This window comes from Erinaceus europaeus, chromosome 12 (genome assembly GCF_950295315.1).
Source record: "Erinaceus europaeus chromosome 12, mEriEur2.1, whole genome shotgun sequence".
NCBI classification, from domain to species: domain Eukaryota; kingdom Metazoa; phylum Chordata; class Mammalia; order Eulipotyphla; family Erinaceidae; genus Erinaceus; species Erinaceus europaeus.
The window spans coordinates 51,640,188-51,661,148 of record NC_080173.1 but is presented as its reverse complement, the minus strand read 5'-3'; the positions used below and the strand labels follow the sequence as shown (position 1 = coordinate 51,661,148).

At 42.4% G+C, this 20,961-nt stretch overlaps 1 protein-coding gene across 1 annotated transcript; it reads left to right on the top strand.

The window, feature by feature from the left end:
* The first annotated feature begins 846 nt into the window (after nucleotides 1-846).
* Nucleotides 847-17,810, top strand: MRPL45 (mitochondrial ribosomal protein L45). Its single transcript, XM_060203619.1, has 8 exons — nucleotides 847-998; nucleotides 2,508-2,685; nucleotides 4,422-4,539; nucleotides 8,112-8,210; nucleotides 12,539-12,587; nucleotides 16,378-16,527; nucleotides 17,268-17,441; nucleotides 17,613-17,810. Exons 1-8 carry the CDS (start codon nucleotides 858-860, stop codon nucleotides 17,697-17,699), a joined length of 996 nt encoding a protein of 331 aa, XP_060059602.1. The 5' UTR covers nucleotides 847-857; the 3' UTR covers nucleotides 17,700-17,810.
* Nucleotides 17,811-20,961: the final 3,151 nt, after the last annotated feature.

Sequence of the window (20,961 nt, the reverse complement as noted above, 5' to 3'; positions counted from 1 at the left end):
AGGAGGGAAAGACAGAGAGGGGAAGAGAAAGACACCTGCAGACCTGCTTCATCGCTTGTGAAGCGACCCCCCTGCGTGTGGGGAGCCAGGGGCTCAAACCGGGATCCTTACACCTATCCTTGCATTTTGGGCCATGTGCCTTAACCTGCTGCACTATTACCCGCCCCCCCAAATATAGCAGTTTTTAATTCCCTTAACTTGCTAATAATAAAGGATTTTCTTCACACTGCGTAGGAAAACTAGGGATCAGGTTTAAGATTTATAACACTGCCTAGTGAAGTCAGATACAGACCCATGAATAATTTTTTTTTTAATTTTATGATCCATGTTTATTGGATAGAGACAACTAGAAATAGAGTGGGAAGGGGATGGTAGAGAGCGGGAGAGACAGACACCTGCAGCCCTGCTTCACCACTCGGGAAGCTTTCTCCCTGCAGATGGGGACTGGAGGCTTGAACTTGAGTCCGTGAGCATTGCAACATATGCTCTCAAAAAGATGCGCCACCACCCAGTCCCCAAAATTGCCTTCTACACTTCTGGAGATCCGAATAACCACTAAACTTGCTTTGTGAAGCACTTTTTCTTCCTTTAGAGAATAGAAACAAAGTGCATACATGTCCAAAAGCCAGCGGCCAGAAAGTCTAGTGCGCAGGCGCAGCCTGTGCTCCAGGATTCTCCGCTTGGCGCGTGACGGTCTTGAGTTCTACCCTACCCCCAACGCCGTCTTACTACGCACGCGCAGCCCTTTTTCTCTCCAATCCACCTCACCCCAACGCACACGTGCGCGTTCGCGTTCGTTCACACTTCAGTGAAGGGCGCGCGCCATGTAAATTCCACACCCCAGCAAGCTCCGCCCTATGCGCCTTTTCTCCTTTCCCCCTCCCCCCCTTTCCACTCCTAGTTCCCATCCCAGCGGCCTTTGCGTTTACAAGATGGCAGCCCCCATGCCGCGGGGTTTCTCTTGCTTATCTAGGGCTTTGGGATGGTGGTTTCGACAGGTAGGTAGGGACTGCGTGAGTAGGACTCTAGGAACTGGAGGAGGGAAATGCTCGCTTTGCAGTTGTCTTTGGTGAACTTGAACTATGCGAGCCAAATGTAGTCTGGTTAAGAGGTTGAGACGAATGGATCCCAGTTACTGAACTTGGCAGAGCGTGAGCCTGAGTAGGACCGTGAGGGAGAGCAAAACTTGGGGATTAAGTTGCTTCATATTGATCTGGGTCAGCTTGGAGGGAGAAGTGTTAAGGAGGGGAATAAAAAAATGATTTGGATGGTGGTCTCATTTCCTCTTAATTTTCTTAAGTATCCTCAGTTGAACAGTAGTTGGAAAGAAATGGGCCCAGTGTTCTTACTGTATTCACCTGGACAAACCTCTTCGTACAGAAAGATTACACTCCCCCCAACTTAAATATCACTTAATCGATGTTGTTACAGGGGAGATAAGTACCTTGAAAGACCTGTTGGAGGCCAGGCGGTAGCACAGAGGGTTAAGTGCACATAGTGTGACGCACAAAGATCGGGGTTCAGCCCCTGGCTCCTCACCTGCAGGGGGGTGGCTTCACAAGCAGTGAAGCCCATATATGTAGATGTCTATCTTTTTCTGTCCTCTGTCTTCCCCTCCTCTCTCAATTTTTCTCTGTCCTATCCAACAACAATAGCAGCAACACAACAACAGTAGCAACTCAACAATGGGGGAGAAAAAAGGCCGCCAGGAACAGTGAATTCATAGTGTAGGCACTGAGCCCCAGCGGTAACCCTGGAGGAAAACAAAAGAACCTTTTTAATCATTTAGGAACTAGAACGATAGAATAAGGTTTACGAGTTTACCAATGGAATGAGCAAATTGTAATCTGAGTAAATGGAAGAAGAGCCAAGAAAGGGACTTTTCTTGGACTCTTTTAGTAGCAATTTGCATGTTTCAGTTTTGGAATCGTTTTTAAATTCTTCATCAAACTGAAGAAGTTTCTTTGAAAACCTCTCCTTACTGAGAAGCAGCTGGAGAGGTATTACAGCATCCTTGAGAACTCACATAGTAACTGTACTATGCAAAGTATTAAAGGGAAGCCTTTATTAAGTATTGAATGATAAAGAAAAAAAGTAGTGAATGGTGTTAGTAAATCTACTAAGACGCTCATAAGTATTAAGATAGTAATACACTTTCTCCTCTGTGATATGTGTCTATAAGTCGTTCATTCTTTAATGAGCCTTCTGTCTTTTGTTTAGAGTTTAAGACAAATATTTTTTAAATTTATTTTCCCTTTTGTTGCCCTTGCATTTCATCGATGTAGTAGTTATTATTGTTGTTGTTATTGATGTCATTGTTAGATAGGACAGAGAGAAATGGAGAGAGGAGGGGCAGACAGAGGGGGAGAGAAAGATAGACACCTACAGACCTGCTTCCTTATGCCGGTCCTTGTGCTGTGCGCCACCTGCACTTAACCCGCTGTGCTACCGCCTGACTCGCAAGACAAATATTTTTTAAGGTTACCTAACTTTTTCCTGTTTTCCAGCCAGTGTTGGTGGCTCCATCTACGACTGTAGTACCAGTGAGAACTAAAAGACGTTTCACACCTCCTTCTTATGAACCCAAATACAAATCAGAAAAGGAGTTTTTAGAGTATGCCCGAAAAGCAGGGATAGTCATTCCTCCTGAACGTTTGGAGCGTCCCATACATCTGGCATGTACAGGTGAGGCATGGTATTTCTGAGACTGTTGTAGTTCCCTTCTGCCAGATATCTTTTGGAAAATGGAATGATTTATACAGTGATTGACAGAATAAATTATAAAATCAGTTCATCTCAATAATGATTTACTTTATATACATTGTATTCTGTTATCTTTGTTTGAATTTTCACAATATTTCACAATAGAAGGCAAGGGTTGCATTTATACAAGAAGTTGAGGTTCTGAAAGAAAATTTAAATGCTTACTTTATTTTTCTAATAAAACCTGATTCCCCTTCTATATGGAAGCCTATTTCACTAGTCTTATATCCAGTTTTAAAATTTTTTTATTTTCTTTTTTAAAAGATTTAAAAAATATATTCCCTTTTGTTGCCCTTGTTTTATTGTTGTAGTTATTGTTGTCATCACTATTGGATAGAACAGAGAGAAATGGAGAGAGGGGGGAGAGAAAGACACTTGCAGACCTGCTTCACCGCCTGTGTGGCCAACCCCTTGCAGGTGGGAGCTGGAGCAGGAACTGGTATCCTTAGGCAGGCTCTTGCTCTTTGTGCCACCTGTGCTTAACCTGCTTTGCTACTGCCCAACTCCCTTAAAAAGATTTTTTATTTATTATTGGATAGAGACAGAGAGAAATTTAGAGGGGAAGAGGAGATAGAGAGGGAGAGAGACACCTGCAGCCCTGCTTCACCACTTGTGAAGCTTTCTCCCTGCAAGTGGGGACCGGGGGATTGAATGTGGATCCTTGTAGATTTTTCTATCTTTCTTTTTTTTCTTTCTTTCTTTTTTTTAATACTTATTTATTCTCTTTTGTTGTCCTTGTTTTTTATTGTTGTAGTTATTATTGTTGTTGTTACTGATGTTGTTGGATAGGACAGAGAGAAATGGAGAGAGATGGGAAGACAGAGGGGGAGAGAATGATAAACACCTGCAGACCTGCTTCACCACTTGTGAAGCGACTCCCCTGCAGGTGGGGATCTGGGGGCTCAAACTGGGATCCTTATGCCCGTCCTTGCGCTTTGCGCCATATACGCTACTGCCTGACTCCCTTTTTATCTTTATTTACTTATTGGATAGAGACAACCAGAAATTGAAAGGCAAGGGGATGATAGAGAAGGAGAGAGACAAATACCTGCAGCACTACTTCACCACTTGCAAAGCTTTCCCTCTGCAAGTGGAGACTAAGAGCTCGAACCCTGGTCCTTGTGCATTATAACATGTGCATTCAACCAGTTGCACCACCACCAGCCCCCTGTGTTCACTTTTCATATCCAGGAGCCCTTCTTTTTTTTTTTTTTTTCCCACCCTCTCCCCTGATAGCTTTCCTATTCTCTATCCCTCTGGGAGCATGGACCCAGGGTCATTGAGGGTTGCAGAAGGTGGAAGGTCTGGCTTCTGTAATTGCTTCCCCGCTGAACATGGGCGTTGACCCAGGAGCCCTTCTAATTTTATATGACCTTAAGATGACTTTTACTTGGGGGCCATGTGGTGGCACACCTGGTTGAGCACACGTTACAATGCACAAGGACCAAGGTTCAAGCCCCTGGTCCACACCTGCAGGGGGAAAGCTTTGCAAGTGGTGAAGCAGGGCTATAGGTGTCTCTCTGTCTCTCTTCCTCCCTCTCCCCTTCCCTCCTGATTTCTGGCTGTCTTTTTCCAATAAATAAATAAAGGTAATTTTTAAAAAGATGGCTTTAGCTCAATCTTTCAGTTCTTTTCTAGTTTTTTTCTTGTCATCACAGCTGACGTCTTTGATACCTATGTACCTCCTGAGGGTGATGCTCGACTGTCATCTCTTTCAAAGGAAGGACTAGCACAGAGAACTGAACGTTTGAAGAAGAATGTGGCATCAAAATTGGCGTAAGTATCTGAGACAGTAGAAAGATGATATTAAGGCAAACATTACTTTATTAACAAGAGCAAAGGAGAAATAGCATCTATTTATCACACCTTGCAGGTGTGAATCAAGGCTAGAACCTGGCATGGGTCATGTGCATTGTAACATGCACTCAACCAGGTATACCACCGCCTAGTCCTTTAGTCATTATTAGTATATTTTTACTTTAAAATATTTTTAAATTTTTTAAAAAAATATTCCCTTTTGTTGCCCTTTTTTTTTTTAAATTGTTTTAGCTATTATTGTTGTCGGCATTGTTGGATAGGACAGAGAGTAATGGAGAGAGTAGGGGAAGACAGAAGGGGAGAGAAAGAAAGACACCCGCAGACCTGCTTCACCACTTGGGAAGCGACTACCCTGCAGCTGGGGAGCCAGGGGCTCGAATCACGATCCTTACGCTGTTCCTTGTGTTTTGTGCCACATGTGCTTAACCCGCTGCACTACTGCCCAACTCCCTGTTTTTTTAAATTTTTATTTATAAAATGGAAATATTGATAAGGCTATAGGATAAATGGAGTACATTTCCACACAGTGCCCACCCCCAGACCTCCATATCCAATCCCTTTCCTTGATAACTTTCCTATTCTTTGTCTCTCTGGGAGTATGGGCCTAGGATCATTATGGGGTGCAGAAGGTGGAAGGTCTGGCTTCTGTAATTGCTTACCTGCTGAATATGGACATTGGCAGGTTGATCCATACTCCCAGCCTGTCTCTATCCCTAGTGGGGCCGGGGTCTTGGGAGGCAGGGCTCCAGGACACATAGTGGGGTCGTCCGCCTAGGGAAGTCAGGCTGGCATCATGGTATCATGGAATCCTTGCAGAACTCATGCCAGGTCTTGTCTCCAAGCCGTCATCTTGGCTCCACCCCCCGTTTTATTTATTTTTTTATGAACGAGGTAATAGAGAGAAAGATAAACATGCAGAGAGACCAGAGCACTGCTTATTTCTGGCATCCAGTAGTGTTAGGATTAGATCTGGGACCTCAGAGTCATAGGCGTGAAAGTCTTTTTCCATAACTATTATGCTGTCTGCTCAGCCCCTCTGGACATTTATTTCAGTTTTAAAGTAGTATTTATTTATTTTAAAGAATTTATGTATTTATTTATGAGAAGATAGGAGGAAAGAGAAAGAACCAGATATCACTCTGGTACATGTGCTGCCGAGGATTGAACTCGACCTCATGCTTGAGAGTCCAATGCTTTATCCACTGTGCCACCTCCTGGACCATGAGTAGTATTTATTTATTTATTTAAATATTTATTTAAATATTTTATTTATTTATTAATGAGAAAGATAGGAGGAGAGAAAGAACCAGACTTGACTCTGGTACATGTGTTGTTGGGGATCGAACTCAGGACCTCGTGCTTGAGAGTCCAGTGCTTCATCCACTGTGCCACCTCCCAGACAACAGTAGTATTTATTTTTTAAATTTATAGATATCAACTTTTATTAATATCAAACTAATAATTTTCTGATTTATCAGCTTTCATGGGTAGATTTGTTTTTTGTTTTTTTTTCTTGCTCTTCTCTCACTGGGTCCTGATGGAATTGGAGTTCAGAGCCCTCTCCTAGTGATTATTTTTAATTATGAACTAGAAATCATTTTTTTAAAGTTTTTTTTTTCCTCTATAGTTAATAAAACTGGGAGAAAGAACCAGACTGCCTGTCTGGCACATATGGTGCCAGAGATTCAGCCAGGTTGTCATGCTTTGAGTCTTATACTTTATCTACTGTGCCATCTCCCAGGCTGATATAATTTTTGTTTTCTTTTATTTTCTTAATTGAAAGTACTGCTTAACTAGGAGAAATAGCACAGTGGTTTCCACAACGGACTTTCATACATGAAACACTAGAGGTCCCAGATACAATCCCCATCACCACCACTACACCACTAGCTGGAGTTTGGCGGTACTCTGGTAAAAATAAATAAATAGGGGGTCTGGTGGTAGAGCAGTGGGTTAAGCGCACATGGTGCGAAGTGCAAGGACCAGTATAAGGATCCCGGTTTGAGTCCCCGGCTCCCCACCTCCAGGGGGTCATTTCACAAGTAGTGAAGCAGGTCTGCAGGTATCTGTCCTTCTCTCCCCCTCTCTGCCTTCCCCTCTTCTCTCGATTTCTCTCTGTCCTATCCAACAACAATGACATCACTAACAACAACAATAATAATAACCACAGCAATGATAAAACAACAAGGACAACAAAAGGGGAAAAAATGGCCTCCAGGGGCAGTGGATTTGTGGTACAGGCACCGCCCCAGCAATAACCCTGGAGGCAAAATAAATTAAAAAATAAAGCACTGCTTAATTGTCTTAAGCCCAGTGGCTCTGGTATTTGAGCCTTGGTATGAAAGCTATTTGTTTTAATTTTTAAATTATCTTTAATGAATAGAGACACTATAAATTGAGAGGGAAGGGGGAAAGAGACAGACACCTGCAGCACTACTTCACCACTCAAAAAGCTTTCCTCTTGCAGGTGGGGACTGGGGGCTTGCCCCCTGTTCCTTGCAGATTGTAACATGTGTACTCAACCAGATGCACCACTTCCCAGCCCCTGTGTTTTCTTTCTTAATGTTTACAGGATGCTTCTTTGATGCCAAAACTCTGATGTTTCATTATGAGAAGTCTTATCTTTCTTTAGAATAATTTGAGTGTAGTTAGAAGATTGAATTTATAGGAGTTAGCACATTGAAATAACGCTTGTTTAATAAAGAGGCAGACAGTGTAAGTTGAGGTTTATGGAAATTGTATAAAGAGGTTGGGAAGATTGTGTAATAGTTATGTAAAAAAACTCATGCAAGAATGTGTACTTAGAAGGGCTAGGGATATAGCATAATAATTATATAAAAAGACTTATACCTGAGGCACCAGAGTTTCCTTATTCAGCCCCCTGCTAATAAAGTCTTTTCTTCTTTTTTTTTTTTTTCTCTGAGGTTGCTGTTGGGACTTAGTACGGGCACTATAAATCCGCTGCTCCTGGCAGCCATTTTTTCCATTTTATTGGATAGGACAGAAAGAAATTGAGAGGAGAGAGGAAATAGAAGGGGAGAGAGAAAGATAAATAGCTGCTCCACCACTTGTGAAGTATCCCTGCTGAGGGGTGAGGAGGGAATGGGGTCGGGGAGGTGCTTAAACACGGGTCTTTGTGCAGATCCTTGCGCTTCGTACTATGTGTACTTAACCGGTGCGCCACCGCCTGCCCCCTAAAGTCTTCTTTAGGGAGTCTGGCGGTAGCGCAGCGGGTTAAGTGCAGGTAGTGCAAAGTGCAGGGACCGGCTAAGGATCCTGGTTCAAGCCCCCGGCTCCCCACCTGCAGGGAAGTCGCTTCATAAGAGGTGAAGCAAGTCTGCAGGTGTCTGTCTTTCTCTCCCCCTCTCTGCCTTCCCCTCCTCTCTCCATTTCTCTCTGTCCTATCCAACAATGACAACATCAAATAACAACAATAATAACTACAACTATAAAAAACAAGGGTAACAAAAGGGAATAAATATTAAAAAAAAAGTCTTCTTTAAAAATAATTCGCATGCTTGATTTTATAGATTACAGAAAATAAAAGAACATGATTCTAATTTTAAAATAAAAGACTTTCCTGAAAAAGCCAAGGATATCTTCGTTGAAGCTCATCTTTGTCTAAACAAGTAAGTATTCATTATGTATATATTTAAGTACTTTCACTTATTTTAGTGAGAGAGATATATATTACTCCGGTGTGTTCAGTGCCTTGATTTAAACTTGGGACCTCATATTTGAGAGTCTGGCATTTTATCCTCTGTGTCATGTCCTAGACTGCTCTTCCCATTCTTCTACTTCTATCTCTACTATCCTAGAGTTGTAAAAGCCACGATCCATTTTTGCATAGAAAAATACATCATGAGGGTGGTGGGTAGACAGTGTAATGGTTATGCAAAGAGACTTTCATGCCTGGGGCTCCAAAGTCTCAGGTTCAATCCCCCACACCACCATAAACCAGAGCTGAGCAGTGCTATGGTATATTCATGACTTTTCTGACAGCCTAATAAATATCAGTCTAATTTAGATTTTTATACTTTTACTATATATATGCTAGTATAAACAGTGCCATGTTATTTTGTGTGTTGTGAAACTTTACATGTGATTGATTTTATCATTTTGAAACCTGCCCTTTTTTAAAAAAAATTGAATTGAGAAATTGAGAGGGAAGGAAGAGAGAAAGGGAGAGAAAAGGAGATACATGTTTAACTTTTTAATTTCATTTTTTCCTTTATTGAGAGAGAAAGTACCACTGTATCATTTTATGGGTAAGGATTTAATCCATAGCCTCACACATACAAGGCATATGCTGTACCACAAAACACTAAAGCACTGCTTCAGCACTTGTGAAACTTACCTCCTCTAGGTGGGTCTAGAGCTTGAACCTGTGCTGTTGCACATTATAACACATGCACTCTACCAGATACACCATCATCTGGCTCCTAAAACTTTTTTTTTTTAATGCTTCCTTTCTCTTTTTTTGCTTCCTTTCTTTCTTCCTTTCCACCTTTTCCAAAATTAAGATGATATCTTTTAGTCTTTTTAAAAAGACTTTATTGATTTATTTTGATTTTGATTTACTTTTTATTATTATTATTGCCTCCATGGTTATTGCTGGGGCTCAGTGCCTGCACTACGAACCACTGCTCCCAGAGGCCATTTTTCCCCTTTTGTTGCCCTTGTTTTTTATCGTTGTTGTTGTTATTGCTGTCATTGTTGGATAGGACAGAGAAAAATGAAGAGAGGAGGGGAAGACAGAGGGGGAGAGATTATCTAGATAGACACCTGCAGGCTGCTTCACTGCTTGTGAAGCGACTCCCCTTGCAGGTGGGGAGCTGGGGGCTTGAACCTGGATCCTTGCACCAGTCCTTGAGCTTAACCTGCTGTGCTACCGCCCAGCCCCCATTATTATTTTTTTTCTAGCAAAAGGTATAGGAGGAAAGAGAGAGAGAAAGAACCAGAATATCATTCTGGTATGTGTGCTGCTGGGATCAAATTTGGAACCTCGTGCGTTAGAGCCCAACACTATCCACTATGCCACCGCCTGAACCACTGATGTTTAGTTTTTTAATTTCATTTTCTTCTCCTTTATTGAGAGAGAGAAAGCACTACTCTGCCATTTTATGTAGTGATTTCATCCAGAGCTTCACACATATAAGGCATATGCTGTACCACAAATTAGATTGTATCTAATCCCAAAACCTGATATTTTTATTTCTACTTTGTTTTATAACTATTTATTTATTTATTGCCACATTGTATATATACTGATAGATCTTTAGGTTGTTTCTATATTGTGACTATTGTAAACAGTAACAGAGATGCATGTATCTTTTCTTTTTTTACTATATATGTATTTTAAACTTATTTTATTTGACAAGAAGAGAGACATTGAGAGGGAAACGCAGTAGATAGACACACACACACACACACACACACACACACACACACACACACACGTCACACTACATCACTGCTCATGAAGATTTCCCCCTATAGGTGGGGATCGGGGGCTTGAACCCAGGTCTTTGTGTATTATTTTTTTGTTGTTGTTGTTTTTGCTGCTGAGTTTGGTGAGTTCTTTATATATTTTGATTATTAGCCTCTTGTCTGATGTATGCCATGTAAAAATCTCCCATTCTGTACGGGGTCTCTTTGTTTGGGTTCTGATTTCTTTTGATTTGCAGAAGCTTTTTAATTTAATGGTTCCATTGGTTTATTTTTGTTTTACTCTTTCTTGTAATTGGATTTGTATCACTATAAAGATTCCTATAAAATTTAGATGCCAATATTTTCCTCTAAGTATAGATAGTTTCTGGTCTAACATCCAAGTTCTTGATCCATTTGGAATTTACTTGTGTCTGGGTCAAGTGTAGTGGTTTCAACCCAATTTTTCTAGCACCATTTGTTGAAGAGACTATCCTTTACCTATTTAATAACTTGGGTCCTCTTGTCAATAATTAGTTGTCTGTAGGTGTGGGGGCTTACTTCTGGGCTCTCAGTTCAATTCCACAGCTCAACTCTAGTTTATGGTGATGTGGGAGATGGAATCTGAGACTTTGGTGCCTCAGGCATGAGAGTCCCTTTGCATAACCATTACTACCTACCCCTACCCTCTTTTTCTTTCTCTTTATTTTCTTTTATTTTCTTTCTCTTTATTTTCTTTTATTTTCTTTCTCTTTATTTTCTTTCCTTTCAGTCCTTTTTTTTTTTTTCTTTTCCTCTTTTTTTTTTAAAATATTTTATTTATGAGAAAGATAGGAGGAGAGAGAGAGAAAGAACCGGACATCACTCTGGTACATGTGCTGCCAGGGATCAAACTCAAGCCCTCAAGCTTGAGTTGTGCCACCTCCCAGACCACCTTTTTCTTTTTTTTTTTTTTTTCCCCCTCCAGGGTTATTGCTGGGCTCGGTGCCTGCACCATGAATCCACCGCTCCTGGAGGCCATTTTCCCCCCCCTTTTGTTGCCCTTGTTGTAGCTTCGTTGTGTTTATTATTATTGCCCTTGTTGACACAATTCGTTGTTGGATAGGACAGAGAGAAATGGAGAGAGGAGGGGAAGACAGAGAGGAGGAGAGAAAGACAGACACCTGCAGACCTGCTTCACCGCCTGTGAAGCGACTCCCCTGCAGGTGGGGAGCCGGGGGCTCGAACCGGGATCCTTACGCGGGTCCCTACGCTTTGCGCCACATGCGCTTAACCCACTGCGCCACCGCCCGACCCTCTTTTTCTTTTCTTTTCTTTTGAGGGAGAGTCAGACATAGGGAGAGAAACAGAGAATGAAAGACATCTGTTACACTATTTGTGTAACTTCCCCTCTGCATGTGGTGACCGCATGATTGAACCAGAGAAGGCTGCTTTATTCAAAAAGGGAGAGAGAGAGAGAGACCACAGCACTGCAGCTACCCTGGGTGTCATAGCACCACCTATGTGGTTTTGATGCACGTGTCCTACTCAGTGACCTATCTCTCCAGCTCTGAGACAAGCTTCTGAAAGTTGTTTGTGTTGGATTTTGTTCTCCATAGTAAGTTAGAGCAAGAAGTTAGCTCCTATGTTCCTGTGAGAGTTTGTGGTAGTTTCAGAGAAGTTTCTCTCTTCTGAGATTGAAATCTAACCTTACTTTTTTTTGTTGTTTTGTTTTTTTTTATTTATTTTTTCCCTTTTGTTGCCCTTGTTGTTTTATTGTTGTAGTTATTATTGTTGTTGTTGTTGTTGGATAGGACAGAGAGAAATGGAGAGAGGGAGGGGAAGACACAGAGGAGGAGAGAAAGACTGACACCTGCAGACCTGCTTCACCGCCTGTGAAGCGACTCCCCTGCGGGTGGGGAGCCGGGGTTCCAACCGGGATCCTCATGCGGGTCCTTGTGCTTTGCACCACCTGCGCTTAGCCGGCTGTACTACAGCCCGACTCCCCTAACCTTACTTTGTTAATGCTATTATATTTAAAGTTATGTTTGGTTTTGTATCCTTAGGACTTTGTGAATTACCTGACCAGAAGAAATTATTTTTATAAATAATTATATATATTTTTAAAGATTTTATTTATGTATTCATGAGAAAGATAGGAGGAGAGAAAGAACCAGACTTCACTCTGGTACATGTGCTGCCGGATATTGAACACGGGATCTCATGCTTGAGAATTCAGTGCTATATCTAGTGCTCCTGGACCACAATAATTACTTTTGATTATGATGATACAAAGAGATAGATAGATAGATATAGGGCAAGAAAGGTAGAAAAAGTGGGCAAGAGACACCTGCAGACTGCTCCACAGCTTGTGAAGCTTCCCCCCTGCAGGTGGGGACTAGGAGCTCAAACCTGGGTCCTTGAACATGGTCAACAGATTACACCACTGCCCAGCTACTCAGAATATATTGGTGAATGAATTGTCCATTTTGAACTTTCATATGGGTGTCATGAAATAAGAGTCAATGATACTTATATCTTTACTTTTTAGCTCAGACCATGACCGACTTCATACCTTGGTTACTGAAAACTGTTTTCCGGTAGGTTCTCTCTCTCTTAAAAAAAAAAGATTTTTTTTATTAGAGGGGCTGGGTGGTGGCACACCTGATTGGATGCACATGTTACTGGGTTCGAGCCCTTGGCCCCCACCTGTAGGGAAAAAGCTTCATGAATGGTGACACAGGTCTGCAGGTATGTCTCTGTTTCTCTTCCTTTCTGTCTCCCCCTCACTCTCAGTTTCTGGCTGTCTCTATCCAATAAGTAAAAAATAAAGATAATAAAAAATATATATAAGTTATGTTAGATACAGTTTCACATTGAAGGAGAGAGAAAGAACACCACTGAGCGCATGTGGGGGCATTGGGTCTCAAACCAGGAACCTCAGGCATTAAAGTCCTGTGCGCTGGCAGTTGAGTCATTTTCCCAGCTACCCGGTAGGTTCTTATCCTCATTAGAACCATGGGGTGCAAGCGCAAGGACCGGCATAAGGATCCCAGTTCGAGCCCCCGGCTCCCCACCTGCAGGGGAGTCACTTCACAGGCGGTGAAGCAGGTCTGCAGGTGTCTTTCTTTCTCTCCTCCTCTCTGTCTTCCCCTCCTCTCTCCATTTCGCTCTGTCCTATCCAACAACAGCAACGACAACAATAATAACTACAACAAGAAGACGGCAACAAAAGGGAATAAATAAATAAATAAGTATTTTAATTAAAAAAAAAAAAAGAACCATGGGATGCCTGAGTGGGCAGATGGTAGACATTATCTCTTTTTTTTTTTCCTTTTGTTTCTGATAAAAGTTGAAAGGGGGAGGTAGGGAGAGAGAATAGCACTGCCTCACTGCTCATGAAGCTTCCCCCTACAAATGGGGGCTTGGGGCCTGAGCCCAGGTCCTTGCACATGGGAAAGTATGCACTCAACTGGGTGTGCCATGGACCTGGCCCCTGATTTTCTTTAGTAAGAAGGATTATTTTTCGGGAGCTGGGTGGTAGTGCTGTGGGATAAGTGTACATGGTGCGTGAAGCAGGTCTGCAGGTGTCTGTCTTTCTCTCCCCTTCTCTATCTTTCCCTTCTCTCTGCATTTCGCTCTGTCCTATCCAATAGTAATGACAGCAATAACCACAATAATAAACAACAAAGGCAACAAAAGGGAAAAAATAGTCTCCAGGCGCAGTGGATTAGTAGTGCAGTCACTGAGCCCCAGAAATAACCCTGGAGGCAAAAAAAAAAATGTTAAAAATGAAGGGGCCTTTGGGCATGATGCTATCTTCCTCATGCCTGAGGCTCCAACGGCTCAGGTTCAAACAATCCCCCCATACCACCATAAGAACTGTGTACTGTGGGAGTCAGGCTTAAGCGTAGGTGGTGCAAAGCACAAGGACTGTTAAAGATCCCAGTTTGAACCCCTGGCTCCCCACCTGCAGACGAGTCACTTCACAGGTCTGCAGGTGTCCTTTTCTCCCCCTCTCTGTCTTCCTCTCCTCTCCATTTCTCTAACTTGTCCAACAACGACGACATCAATAACAACAATAACTACAACAATAAAAGAAGGGCAACAAAAGGGAATAAACAAATAAATATTAAAATAAATAACTGTGTAGTGTTCTGATAATACACACATACATACAAGTACAAGCTGATTCTTTTTTTATTTATTGGGGGATTAATAGTTTATAGTTGACAGTAAAATACAGTAGTTTATACATGTGTAACATTTCCCAGTTTTCCACATTACAGCTCAGTCCCCACTAGGTCCTCCTCTGCCATCATGTTCCAGGACCTGAACTCTCCCCCCACAAGTACAAGCTTCTTTTTCCCCGTTTTTTATTTGTTACAATATTTTAAGATTATAGTGTACAATGTGTTCTATACCATACCCACTACTGAAGTTCTCTGTCTCTACTATACCATTCCCCAAAGCTAACCACCTTAGTACTTGTAAGTCTTAGAAACAGTTTGCTATGGGGCTGTGCGGTAGCGCAGCGGATTAAGTGCACATTGTGCAGAGTGCAAGGATCGGTGTAAAGATCCCAGTTCAAGCCCCCAGCTCCCCACCTGCAGGGGGGTTGCTTCACAAGCAGTGATACAGGTCTGCAGGTGTCTATTTTTGTCTCCTCCTTCTCTGTCTTCCCATCCTCTCTCCATTTCTCTTTGTCCTATCGAACAAAAATGATAGTAATAACAACAACAATAATAACAACAATAAACAAGGACAACAAAAGCAATAACCCTGGAGGGGGAAAAAAAAAAAGATTTTTTTCCCCCTCCAGGGTTATTGCTTGGCTCGGTGCCTGCACCATGAATCCACCGCTCCTGGAGGCCATTTTTCTCCCTTTTGTTGCCCTTGTTGTTGTAGCCTCGTTGTGGTTATTATTATTACCATTGTTGATGTTGTTCGTTGTTGGATAGGACAGAAAGAAATGGAGAGAGGAGGGGAAGACAGAGGGGGAGAGAAAGACACCTGCAGACCTGCCTCACCGCCTGTGAAGCGACTCCCCTGCAGGTGGGGAGCCGGGGGTTCAAACCGGGATCCTTACACCGGTCCTTGCGTGTTGCACCACGTGCACTTAACCCACTGCGCCACCGCCCAACCCCCCATTTATTTTTTAAATAAATGAATCATAGTATTTTTAATCTTTGTTATTTATATTATTTTTAAACTTTATTTTATTTGATAGAACAGAGAGAAGTTGAGATGGTAGGGAGATAGAGAAAAACACCTACAGACATGCTTCACTATTTGTGAAACTTTCTCCCTGCAGGTGGGGCCTGGGGGCTTAAACCTGGGTCCTTGTGCATGGTAATTCAAGCAAGTGTGCCACCACCTGGCCCCAGAGTATAGATCTTGAAGTCCAAGTAAGGGTCACACTAGAACGTACCCACGTACTGTACTTTGTACAGTAAAGTATTTAATAAACTTTTATGAATCACTATGTGGTACTTTGGGAGACCCCTAGGAATAGGGGCTATGTGGTTGTTACAGATTGGAGAATAAGATCTTCAGTTTCCATCTATTCAGACTCATCTTCCTACAGACAAGAGTAGTTAACCTAATTGTAGCAGTGTAGTCTCTCTCTTTCTCTCTCTTTTTGTAGATATTTTAATTATTTATTAATGAGAAAGGAGGAGAGAGAGAGAAAGAATCAGACAGCCCTTTGGTATATGTGTTGCCAGCGATTGAATGCAGGAACTCATGTTTGAGAGTCTAATGCCTTATCCACTGCGCCACCTCCTGGACCATGCAGTGTAGCCTCTCTAGCCCTGTTTTTTTTAAATAGAAGCTTAATATATATATATTAGGACAGAGAGAAGTTGAGTGGGGAAAGGGAGATAGAAGGGGTCAGAGAAAGACAGCTGCAACGCTGCTTTACCACTCATGAGGGCTTGGGGGCTTAAACTCAGTTCCTTGTGCATGGTGACTTGTGCGTGCCATTGTTCAGCTCTGCCTTTCTAGCCCTGTAAAATCCCACTCTTCACTACTAAAACATGAAAGGAAAGTAAAATGTGGTCAGCAGAAAAACATGCAATAATTAACAGATCACGAAAGTATATGGGGGTAATGATGGTGTATGAGGTAAGTGATAGTTTGGAGTGAGGTTCACTGACTTGGAGAAAAATCCTCTGGAGGTAGGCAGGGCTCGAGTTGTGATTTAGATGAAAAGAGTTGTTACAATGTGAGCTTGACTAGTAGATAAGTCAGAGTTGGAAAGGTGAGAGGGAAGATAGCTGTAAGAAAGCATTTAGTGGGGCATGTTTCATAGTTGGCAATAGTTTTGGTATGGAAGGAATCTGAAGGGAGGGAAACCCCAATTGAACTTGTTTTCTCCTCTTCCCTCAGGACATGGTCTGGGACATCAAATATAAGACCGTCCGGTGGAGCTTTGTGGAATCTTTAGAGCCGCCCCAGGTGGTTCAGATTCGCTGTTCTCATCTGCTAAACCAGGGCAACATGTTTGGTCAGATCACTGTGCGCATGCATACCCGGCAGGTAGAGGCATCAGTTTATGTTCCTCCAAGCTTTTTTTCCTTTTCTTTTTAAAATAACCTGTTTATTGGGGCCAGGCAGTGGCGTACCTGGTTAAGCACACACACTCTGGTGCACAAGGACCCAGGTTCAAGCCCCTGGTTGTCACCTGCAGGGGGAAAGTTTCACGAGTGCTGAAGGAGGGCTGCAGGTGTCTCTCTGTCTCTCTCCCTTTCTATCTCTCTCTACTCTCAATTTCTCTGTGCCTATGTCCAATAATAACTAAAAACATAAAAAACAAATCATTCAATAAATACTTAAAATAAATAAATAACATACCTGTTTATGAACACAATTGCAAGAGAGAAAGAGCCAGAGCGTCATTTTCCTTCTAATCAAAGGACAGGGATTGAGTTTGAAATAAAACACTGTTAGAGATGGACAGTCTGGTGGGCTCTATTTCTCCTGTTTCAGGCTAGAAGGGAACAGTCCCTGGCCGGTCAGTGGGGTCAGACAGGTATTGTAGCCAAACTGCCCTCACATCCTCCATCTTTCTGGTCTTCACTCCCTTCCAGCTCCTTCTCCCTAATCAAAAAATCCTCAAAGAGTAAGCTGTGAGTAATTGATCTTGTTTTTCTGGTTTCAGAATTCTGAGATCATTGTTTTCTAGTCATTAGAATGTCTTGTTATAGCTACCTCACAAATGGTGTGTCCAAAAAAGAACTCTGAGGCCTCACAGGGCCAATTTGTTTTCATCCTTATAGACTCTGGCCATATATGACCGGTTTGGTCGGTTGATGTACGGGCAAGAAGATGTGCCAAAGGATGTGCTGGAGTACATAGTATTTGAAAAGCACCTGACAAACCCCTATGGGAGCTGGAGAATGCATGGCAAAATTATCCCTTCATGGGCACCCCCTAAACAGCCCATTCTTAAGGTAGGTGACTTGCTGTGTTCAAGGCATCCTGGAGTACTTCTGTTTGACTCTACCTAGTGGAGACAAGAGGTTATGAAGCATCTGCAGAGGGAATGTCTGGGTGGTGAGGGGACTCTTTCCTGGGTAAACCTGGGCTTGAATAGCAGAAAACTGAACTTCCTGTTCTTTTAGACGGTGATGATCCCTGGCCCCCAGCTGAAACCATGGGAAGACTATGAAGAGCCACAAGGAGAGGTCCATAAGCCTCAGCTTGCCTGATGACAAAAATATCTCCTGAAGTTAAGCATGGATGATGAGATGGCTAGAATTGTGAAGTTATCTGTCCCCATCATTCTGTATTAAAAACAAAAAAACCAAAAAACTACCTTGGTTCTCTCCTGTCCTCTTGGGTCTTTTTAGCGGTTTGATCTTTGACCTCCACAGGGTGATAGGTGGGTCCTAGTGGGAGGCTGTTGTATACAGCACTGGACACACCTCTTAAAACTTTCTCCAAGTTTAGGTGAAAGTCAGTATATATCAGAACATATGACTCCTGCAGCAGGGACTATCAGGGGCTGACAGAATTTTCCTTCTAATCAAAGGATAGGGATTGAGTTTGAAAAATAAAAACACTGTCAGAAATGGGCAGTCTGGTGGACTCTGTGTCTCATGTTTCAGGGTAGGAGTAAGCTGACCTTCAAATAGCAGTAATAGAGTTGGGAGATCACTCACCCAGAAGAGTGCATGCTTTGTCATGTGTAAGACCCCTGGTATGACATGGGAGCATCATGGCACTGGGGAAGTACCACATATAGTGGAGTGATCCTCTGGTGTCTGCCCCAAAAGTTGGCTTGGGAATGGTGTAACACATGCTCACCACCCCAGCACCATAAAACTTTGGCAGCAACAGAAGATAATATTAATTATGAGTGATATGACTTTTCGGGAGATTGAGATTTGGGAGAAATAATTAGTGTTTATAGGGGGTTAGGTGGTAGTGCAGTGGGTTAAGCGCACATGGCGCAAAGCGTAAGGATTAGCGGAAGGATCCTGGTTTGAGCCCCCAGCTCCCCACCTGCAGGGAAGTCGCTTCACAGGTGGTGAAGCAGGTCTGCAGGTATCTGTCTTTCTCCCTCTCTGTCTCCCCTCTCAATGTCTCTCTGTTCTATTCAACAGCAACTGTTAATAGAGCAGTTGGATTTGAAGTGCAGGCACTGAGCCCCAACAACAACCCTGGAGATGACAAAAAAAAAATCAGGACTTGGGGCTGGGCAGTGGTGCTTCCAACTGAGTGTGAGTGTGTATGTTATTGTGTGCAGGAACCTGGGTTCAGGTCTCTATTCCCCACCTACAGGAGGAAAGTTTTGTAAATGGTGAAGTAGGGCAGCAGGTATCTGTCTCCCCCTTTCATCTCAATTTCTCTCGGTCTTTTAAATAAAACATTAAAATATACATATAAAGGATTTTTTAAAATTCTCAATTCTCATATTTGCTGTTTTTCAAAGCCTAGGATTTTCTGTTATGGGATCTATCACTTGAGATATGGATAAATCTGTTGTGACTTTGTCCCGAGACTAGAATCCAAAAAGCTAGAATTAGGGTGAAGATAACCTAATTGCTTAGTTTCTCTAAAACAACTATTCCAAGAAAGCAACGGACATAGGCTCACTGTGGGAAACTGGTTTTGTTTGTTTTTTCTCTGGAGCTGGGGCATCTTACAGTTTCACTTCTTTGGGGCCACTTTTTCAGACAAACAGGAACAGTCACCAAGCACTGGAGCTTACTCTGGTTCAAGCTAGGTTCAGATTTGGATCTTATACATGGTAAAATGTGTATCCTACCCAGTAAGCTATTTCTCTGGCATAAAAACGTTGTACAATAGATGCTGAGTGCTTGCTATGAAAATAAGAACATATACTTAATATACTTAGCGGGCAACCCAGGGGGTGGGGGGGGGTTAATCTAAAGTAGCCACTCTTGTGCTGTCTCAACTCTTTTGGCTTAAAATGTACTTCAGTTTGCCGCATTACTGCCCAAGTGAGCTTTGAACACATCCTATTTGAGCCCTGGATTAAGGCCAAATAAGAAGGCTTTGAGGAGTAAAGAGGTAAAAAAAGAAAAGAATACTTAATGGGCAAATGACATACTGATTTTTCTGAATATGTAAAAATAGTCCTTCAGATAAAGCTGGTGTACGTGTACACACACACACACACACACACACACCCCTCTCTCTACCTGTCTCTTGGGTTTTTAGATAATCCTAAATAGCAGTTAAGCAGTAACTGCCATTATGTACAATTTTCATTTCCTCTGAGGATCAAGTCCAGCTGAGTAAATGACCCAGATGCAGAGGATTGGCTTGAAGGGCCAGCAGAGACCATCTGCAGTGCCAGCCATAGAGCCAGACACTGGCTGAAAATTAACCAGACTGCCCTAAGTCCTGAGAGCAGCCTTTGTTCTCTTTCTTTCTTTCTTTCTTTCTTTCTTTCTTTCTTTCTTTCTTTCTTTCTTTCTTTCTTCCCTTGTTTTAATAAAAGATTTTATTTATTTATATATTAATGAGGAAGATGAGAGAAAACCAGGCATCACTCTGGTATATGTGGTGCCAGGGATTGAACTCAGGACCTCATGCTTGAGAGTCCAATGCTTTATCCACTGTGCCACCTCCTGAACCATGCCTTTGTCCTTTTTAAAAAAAACTTTTTAAAAAATATTTATTTTCCCTTTTTTGTCCTTGTCTTTTTGTTGTTGTTACTGTTGTTGTTATTGATGTCGTCGTTGTTGGGTAGGACAGAGAGAAATGGAGAGAGATGGGGAAGACAGAGGGAGAAAGACAGACACCTGCAGACCTGCTTCACCGCCTGTGAAGTGACTCCCCTGCAGGTGGGGAGCCGGGGGCTCGAACTGAAATCCTTACGCCGGTCCTTGAGCTTCGCGCTACGTGTGCTTAGCCATGCCTTGGTTCTTTCCTTATCTGTCCACTGTTTTTATTTTAAAATCTTGCCAAGAAAACTAGTGCAACGCTTATAGAAAGAAGTATGGGGAATGTTATGCATGTACAAACTATTGTACTTACTGTTGAATGTAAAACATTAATTCCCCAATAAAGAAAAAATAGTGAAAAAAAAGAAAAGAAGAAATAACACTAAGCAGAACTTGGACTCAAGTTGGTTTACTGCACCAAAGTAAAAGACTGGGGGGGGGGGTGCAGGAGTTGGGTGGTAGCGCACCAGGTTAAGCACACGCCCCAGGCCCCCCACCTATAGGGGAGTCATTTCACAAGCAGTAAAGCAGGTCTGCAGGTGTCTATCTTTCCCCCTCTCTGTCTTCTCCTCCTCTCCCCATTCCTCTCTGTCTTATCCAACAACAACGACATCAATAATAACTACAACAACAAAAAAATGAGGGCAACAAAAAGGAATAAATAAATAAATATTAAAAAAAAAACTGGGATGGGGGAAAGGTTCGGGTCCTGGAACAATGATAGCAGAGGAGGACCTAGTAGAGGTTGAATTATGTTGAAAACTGGGAAATTTCT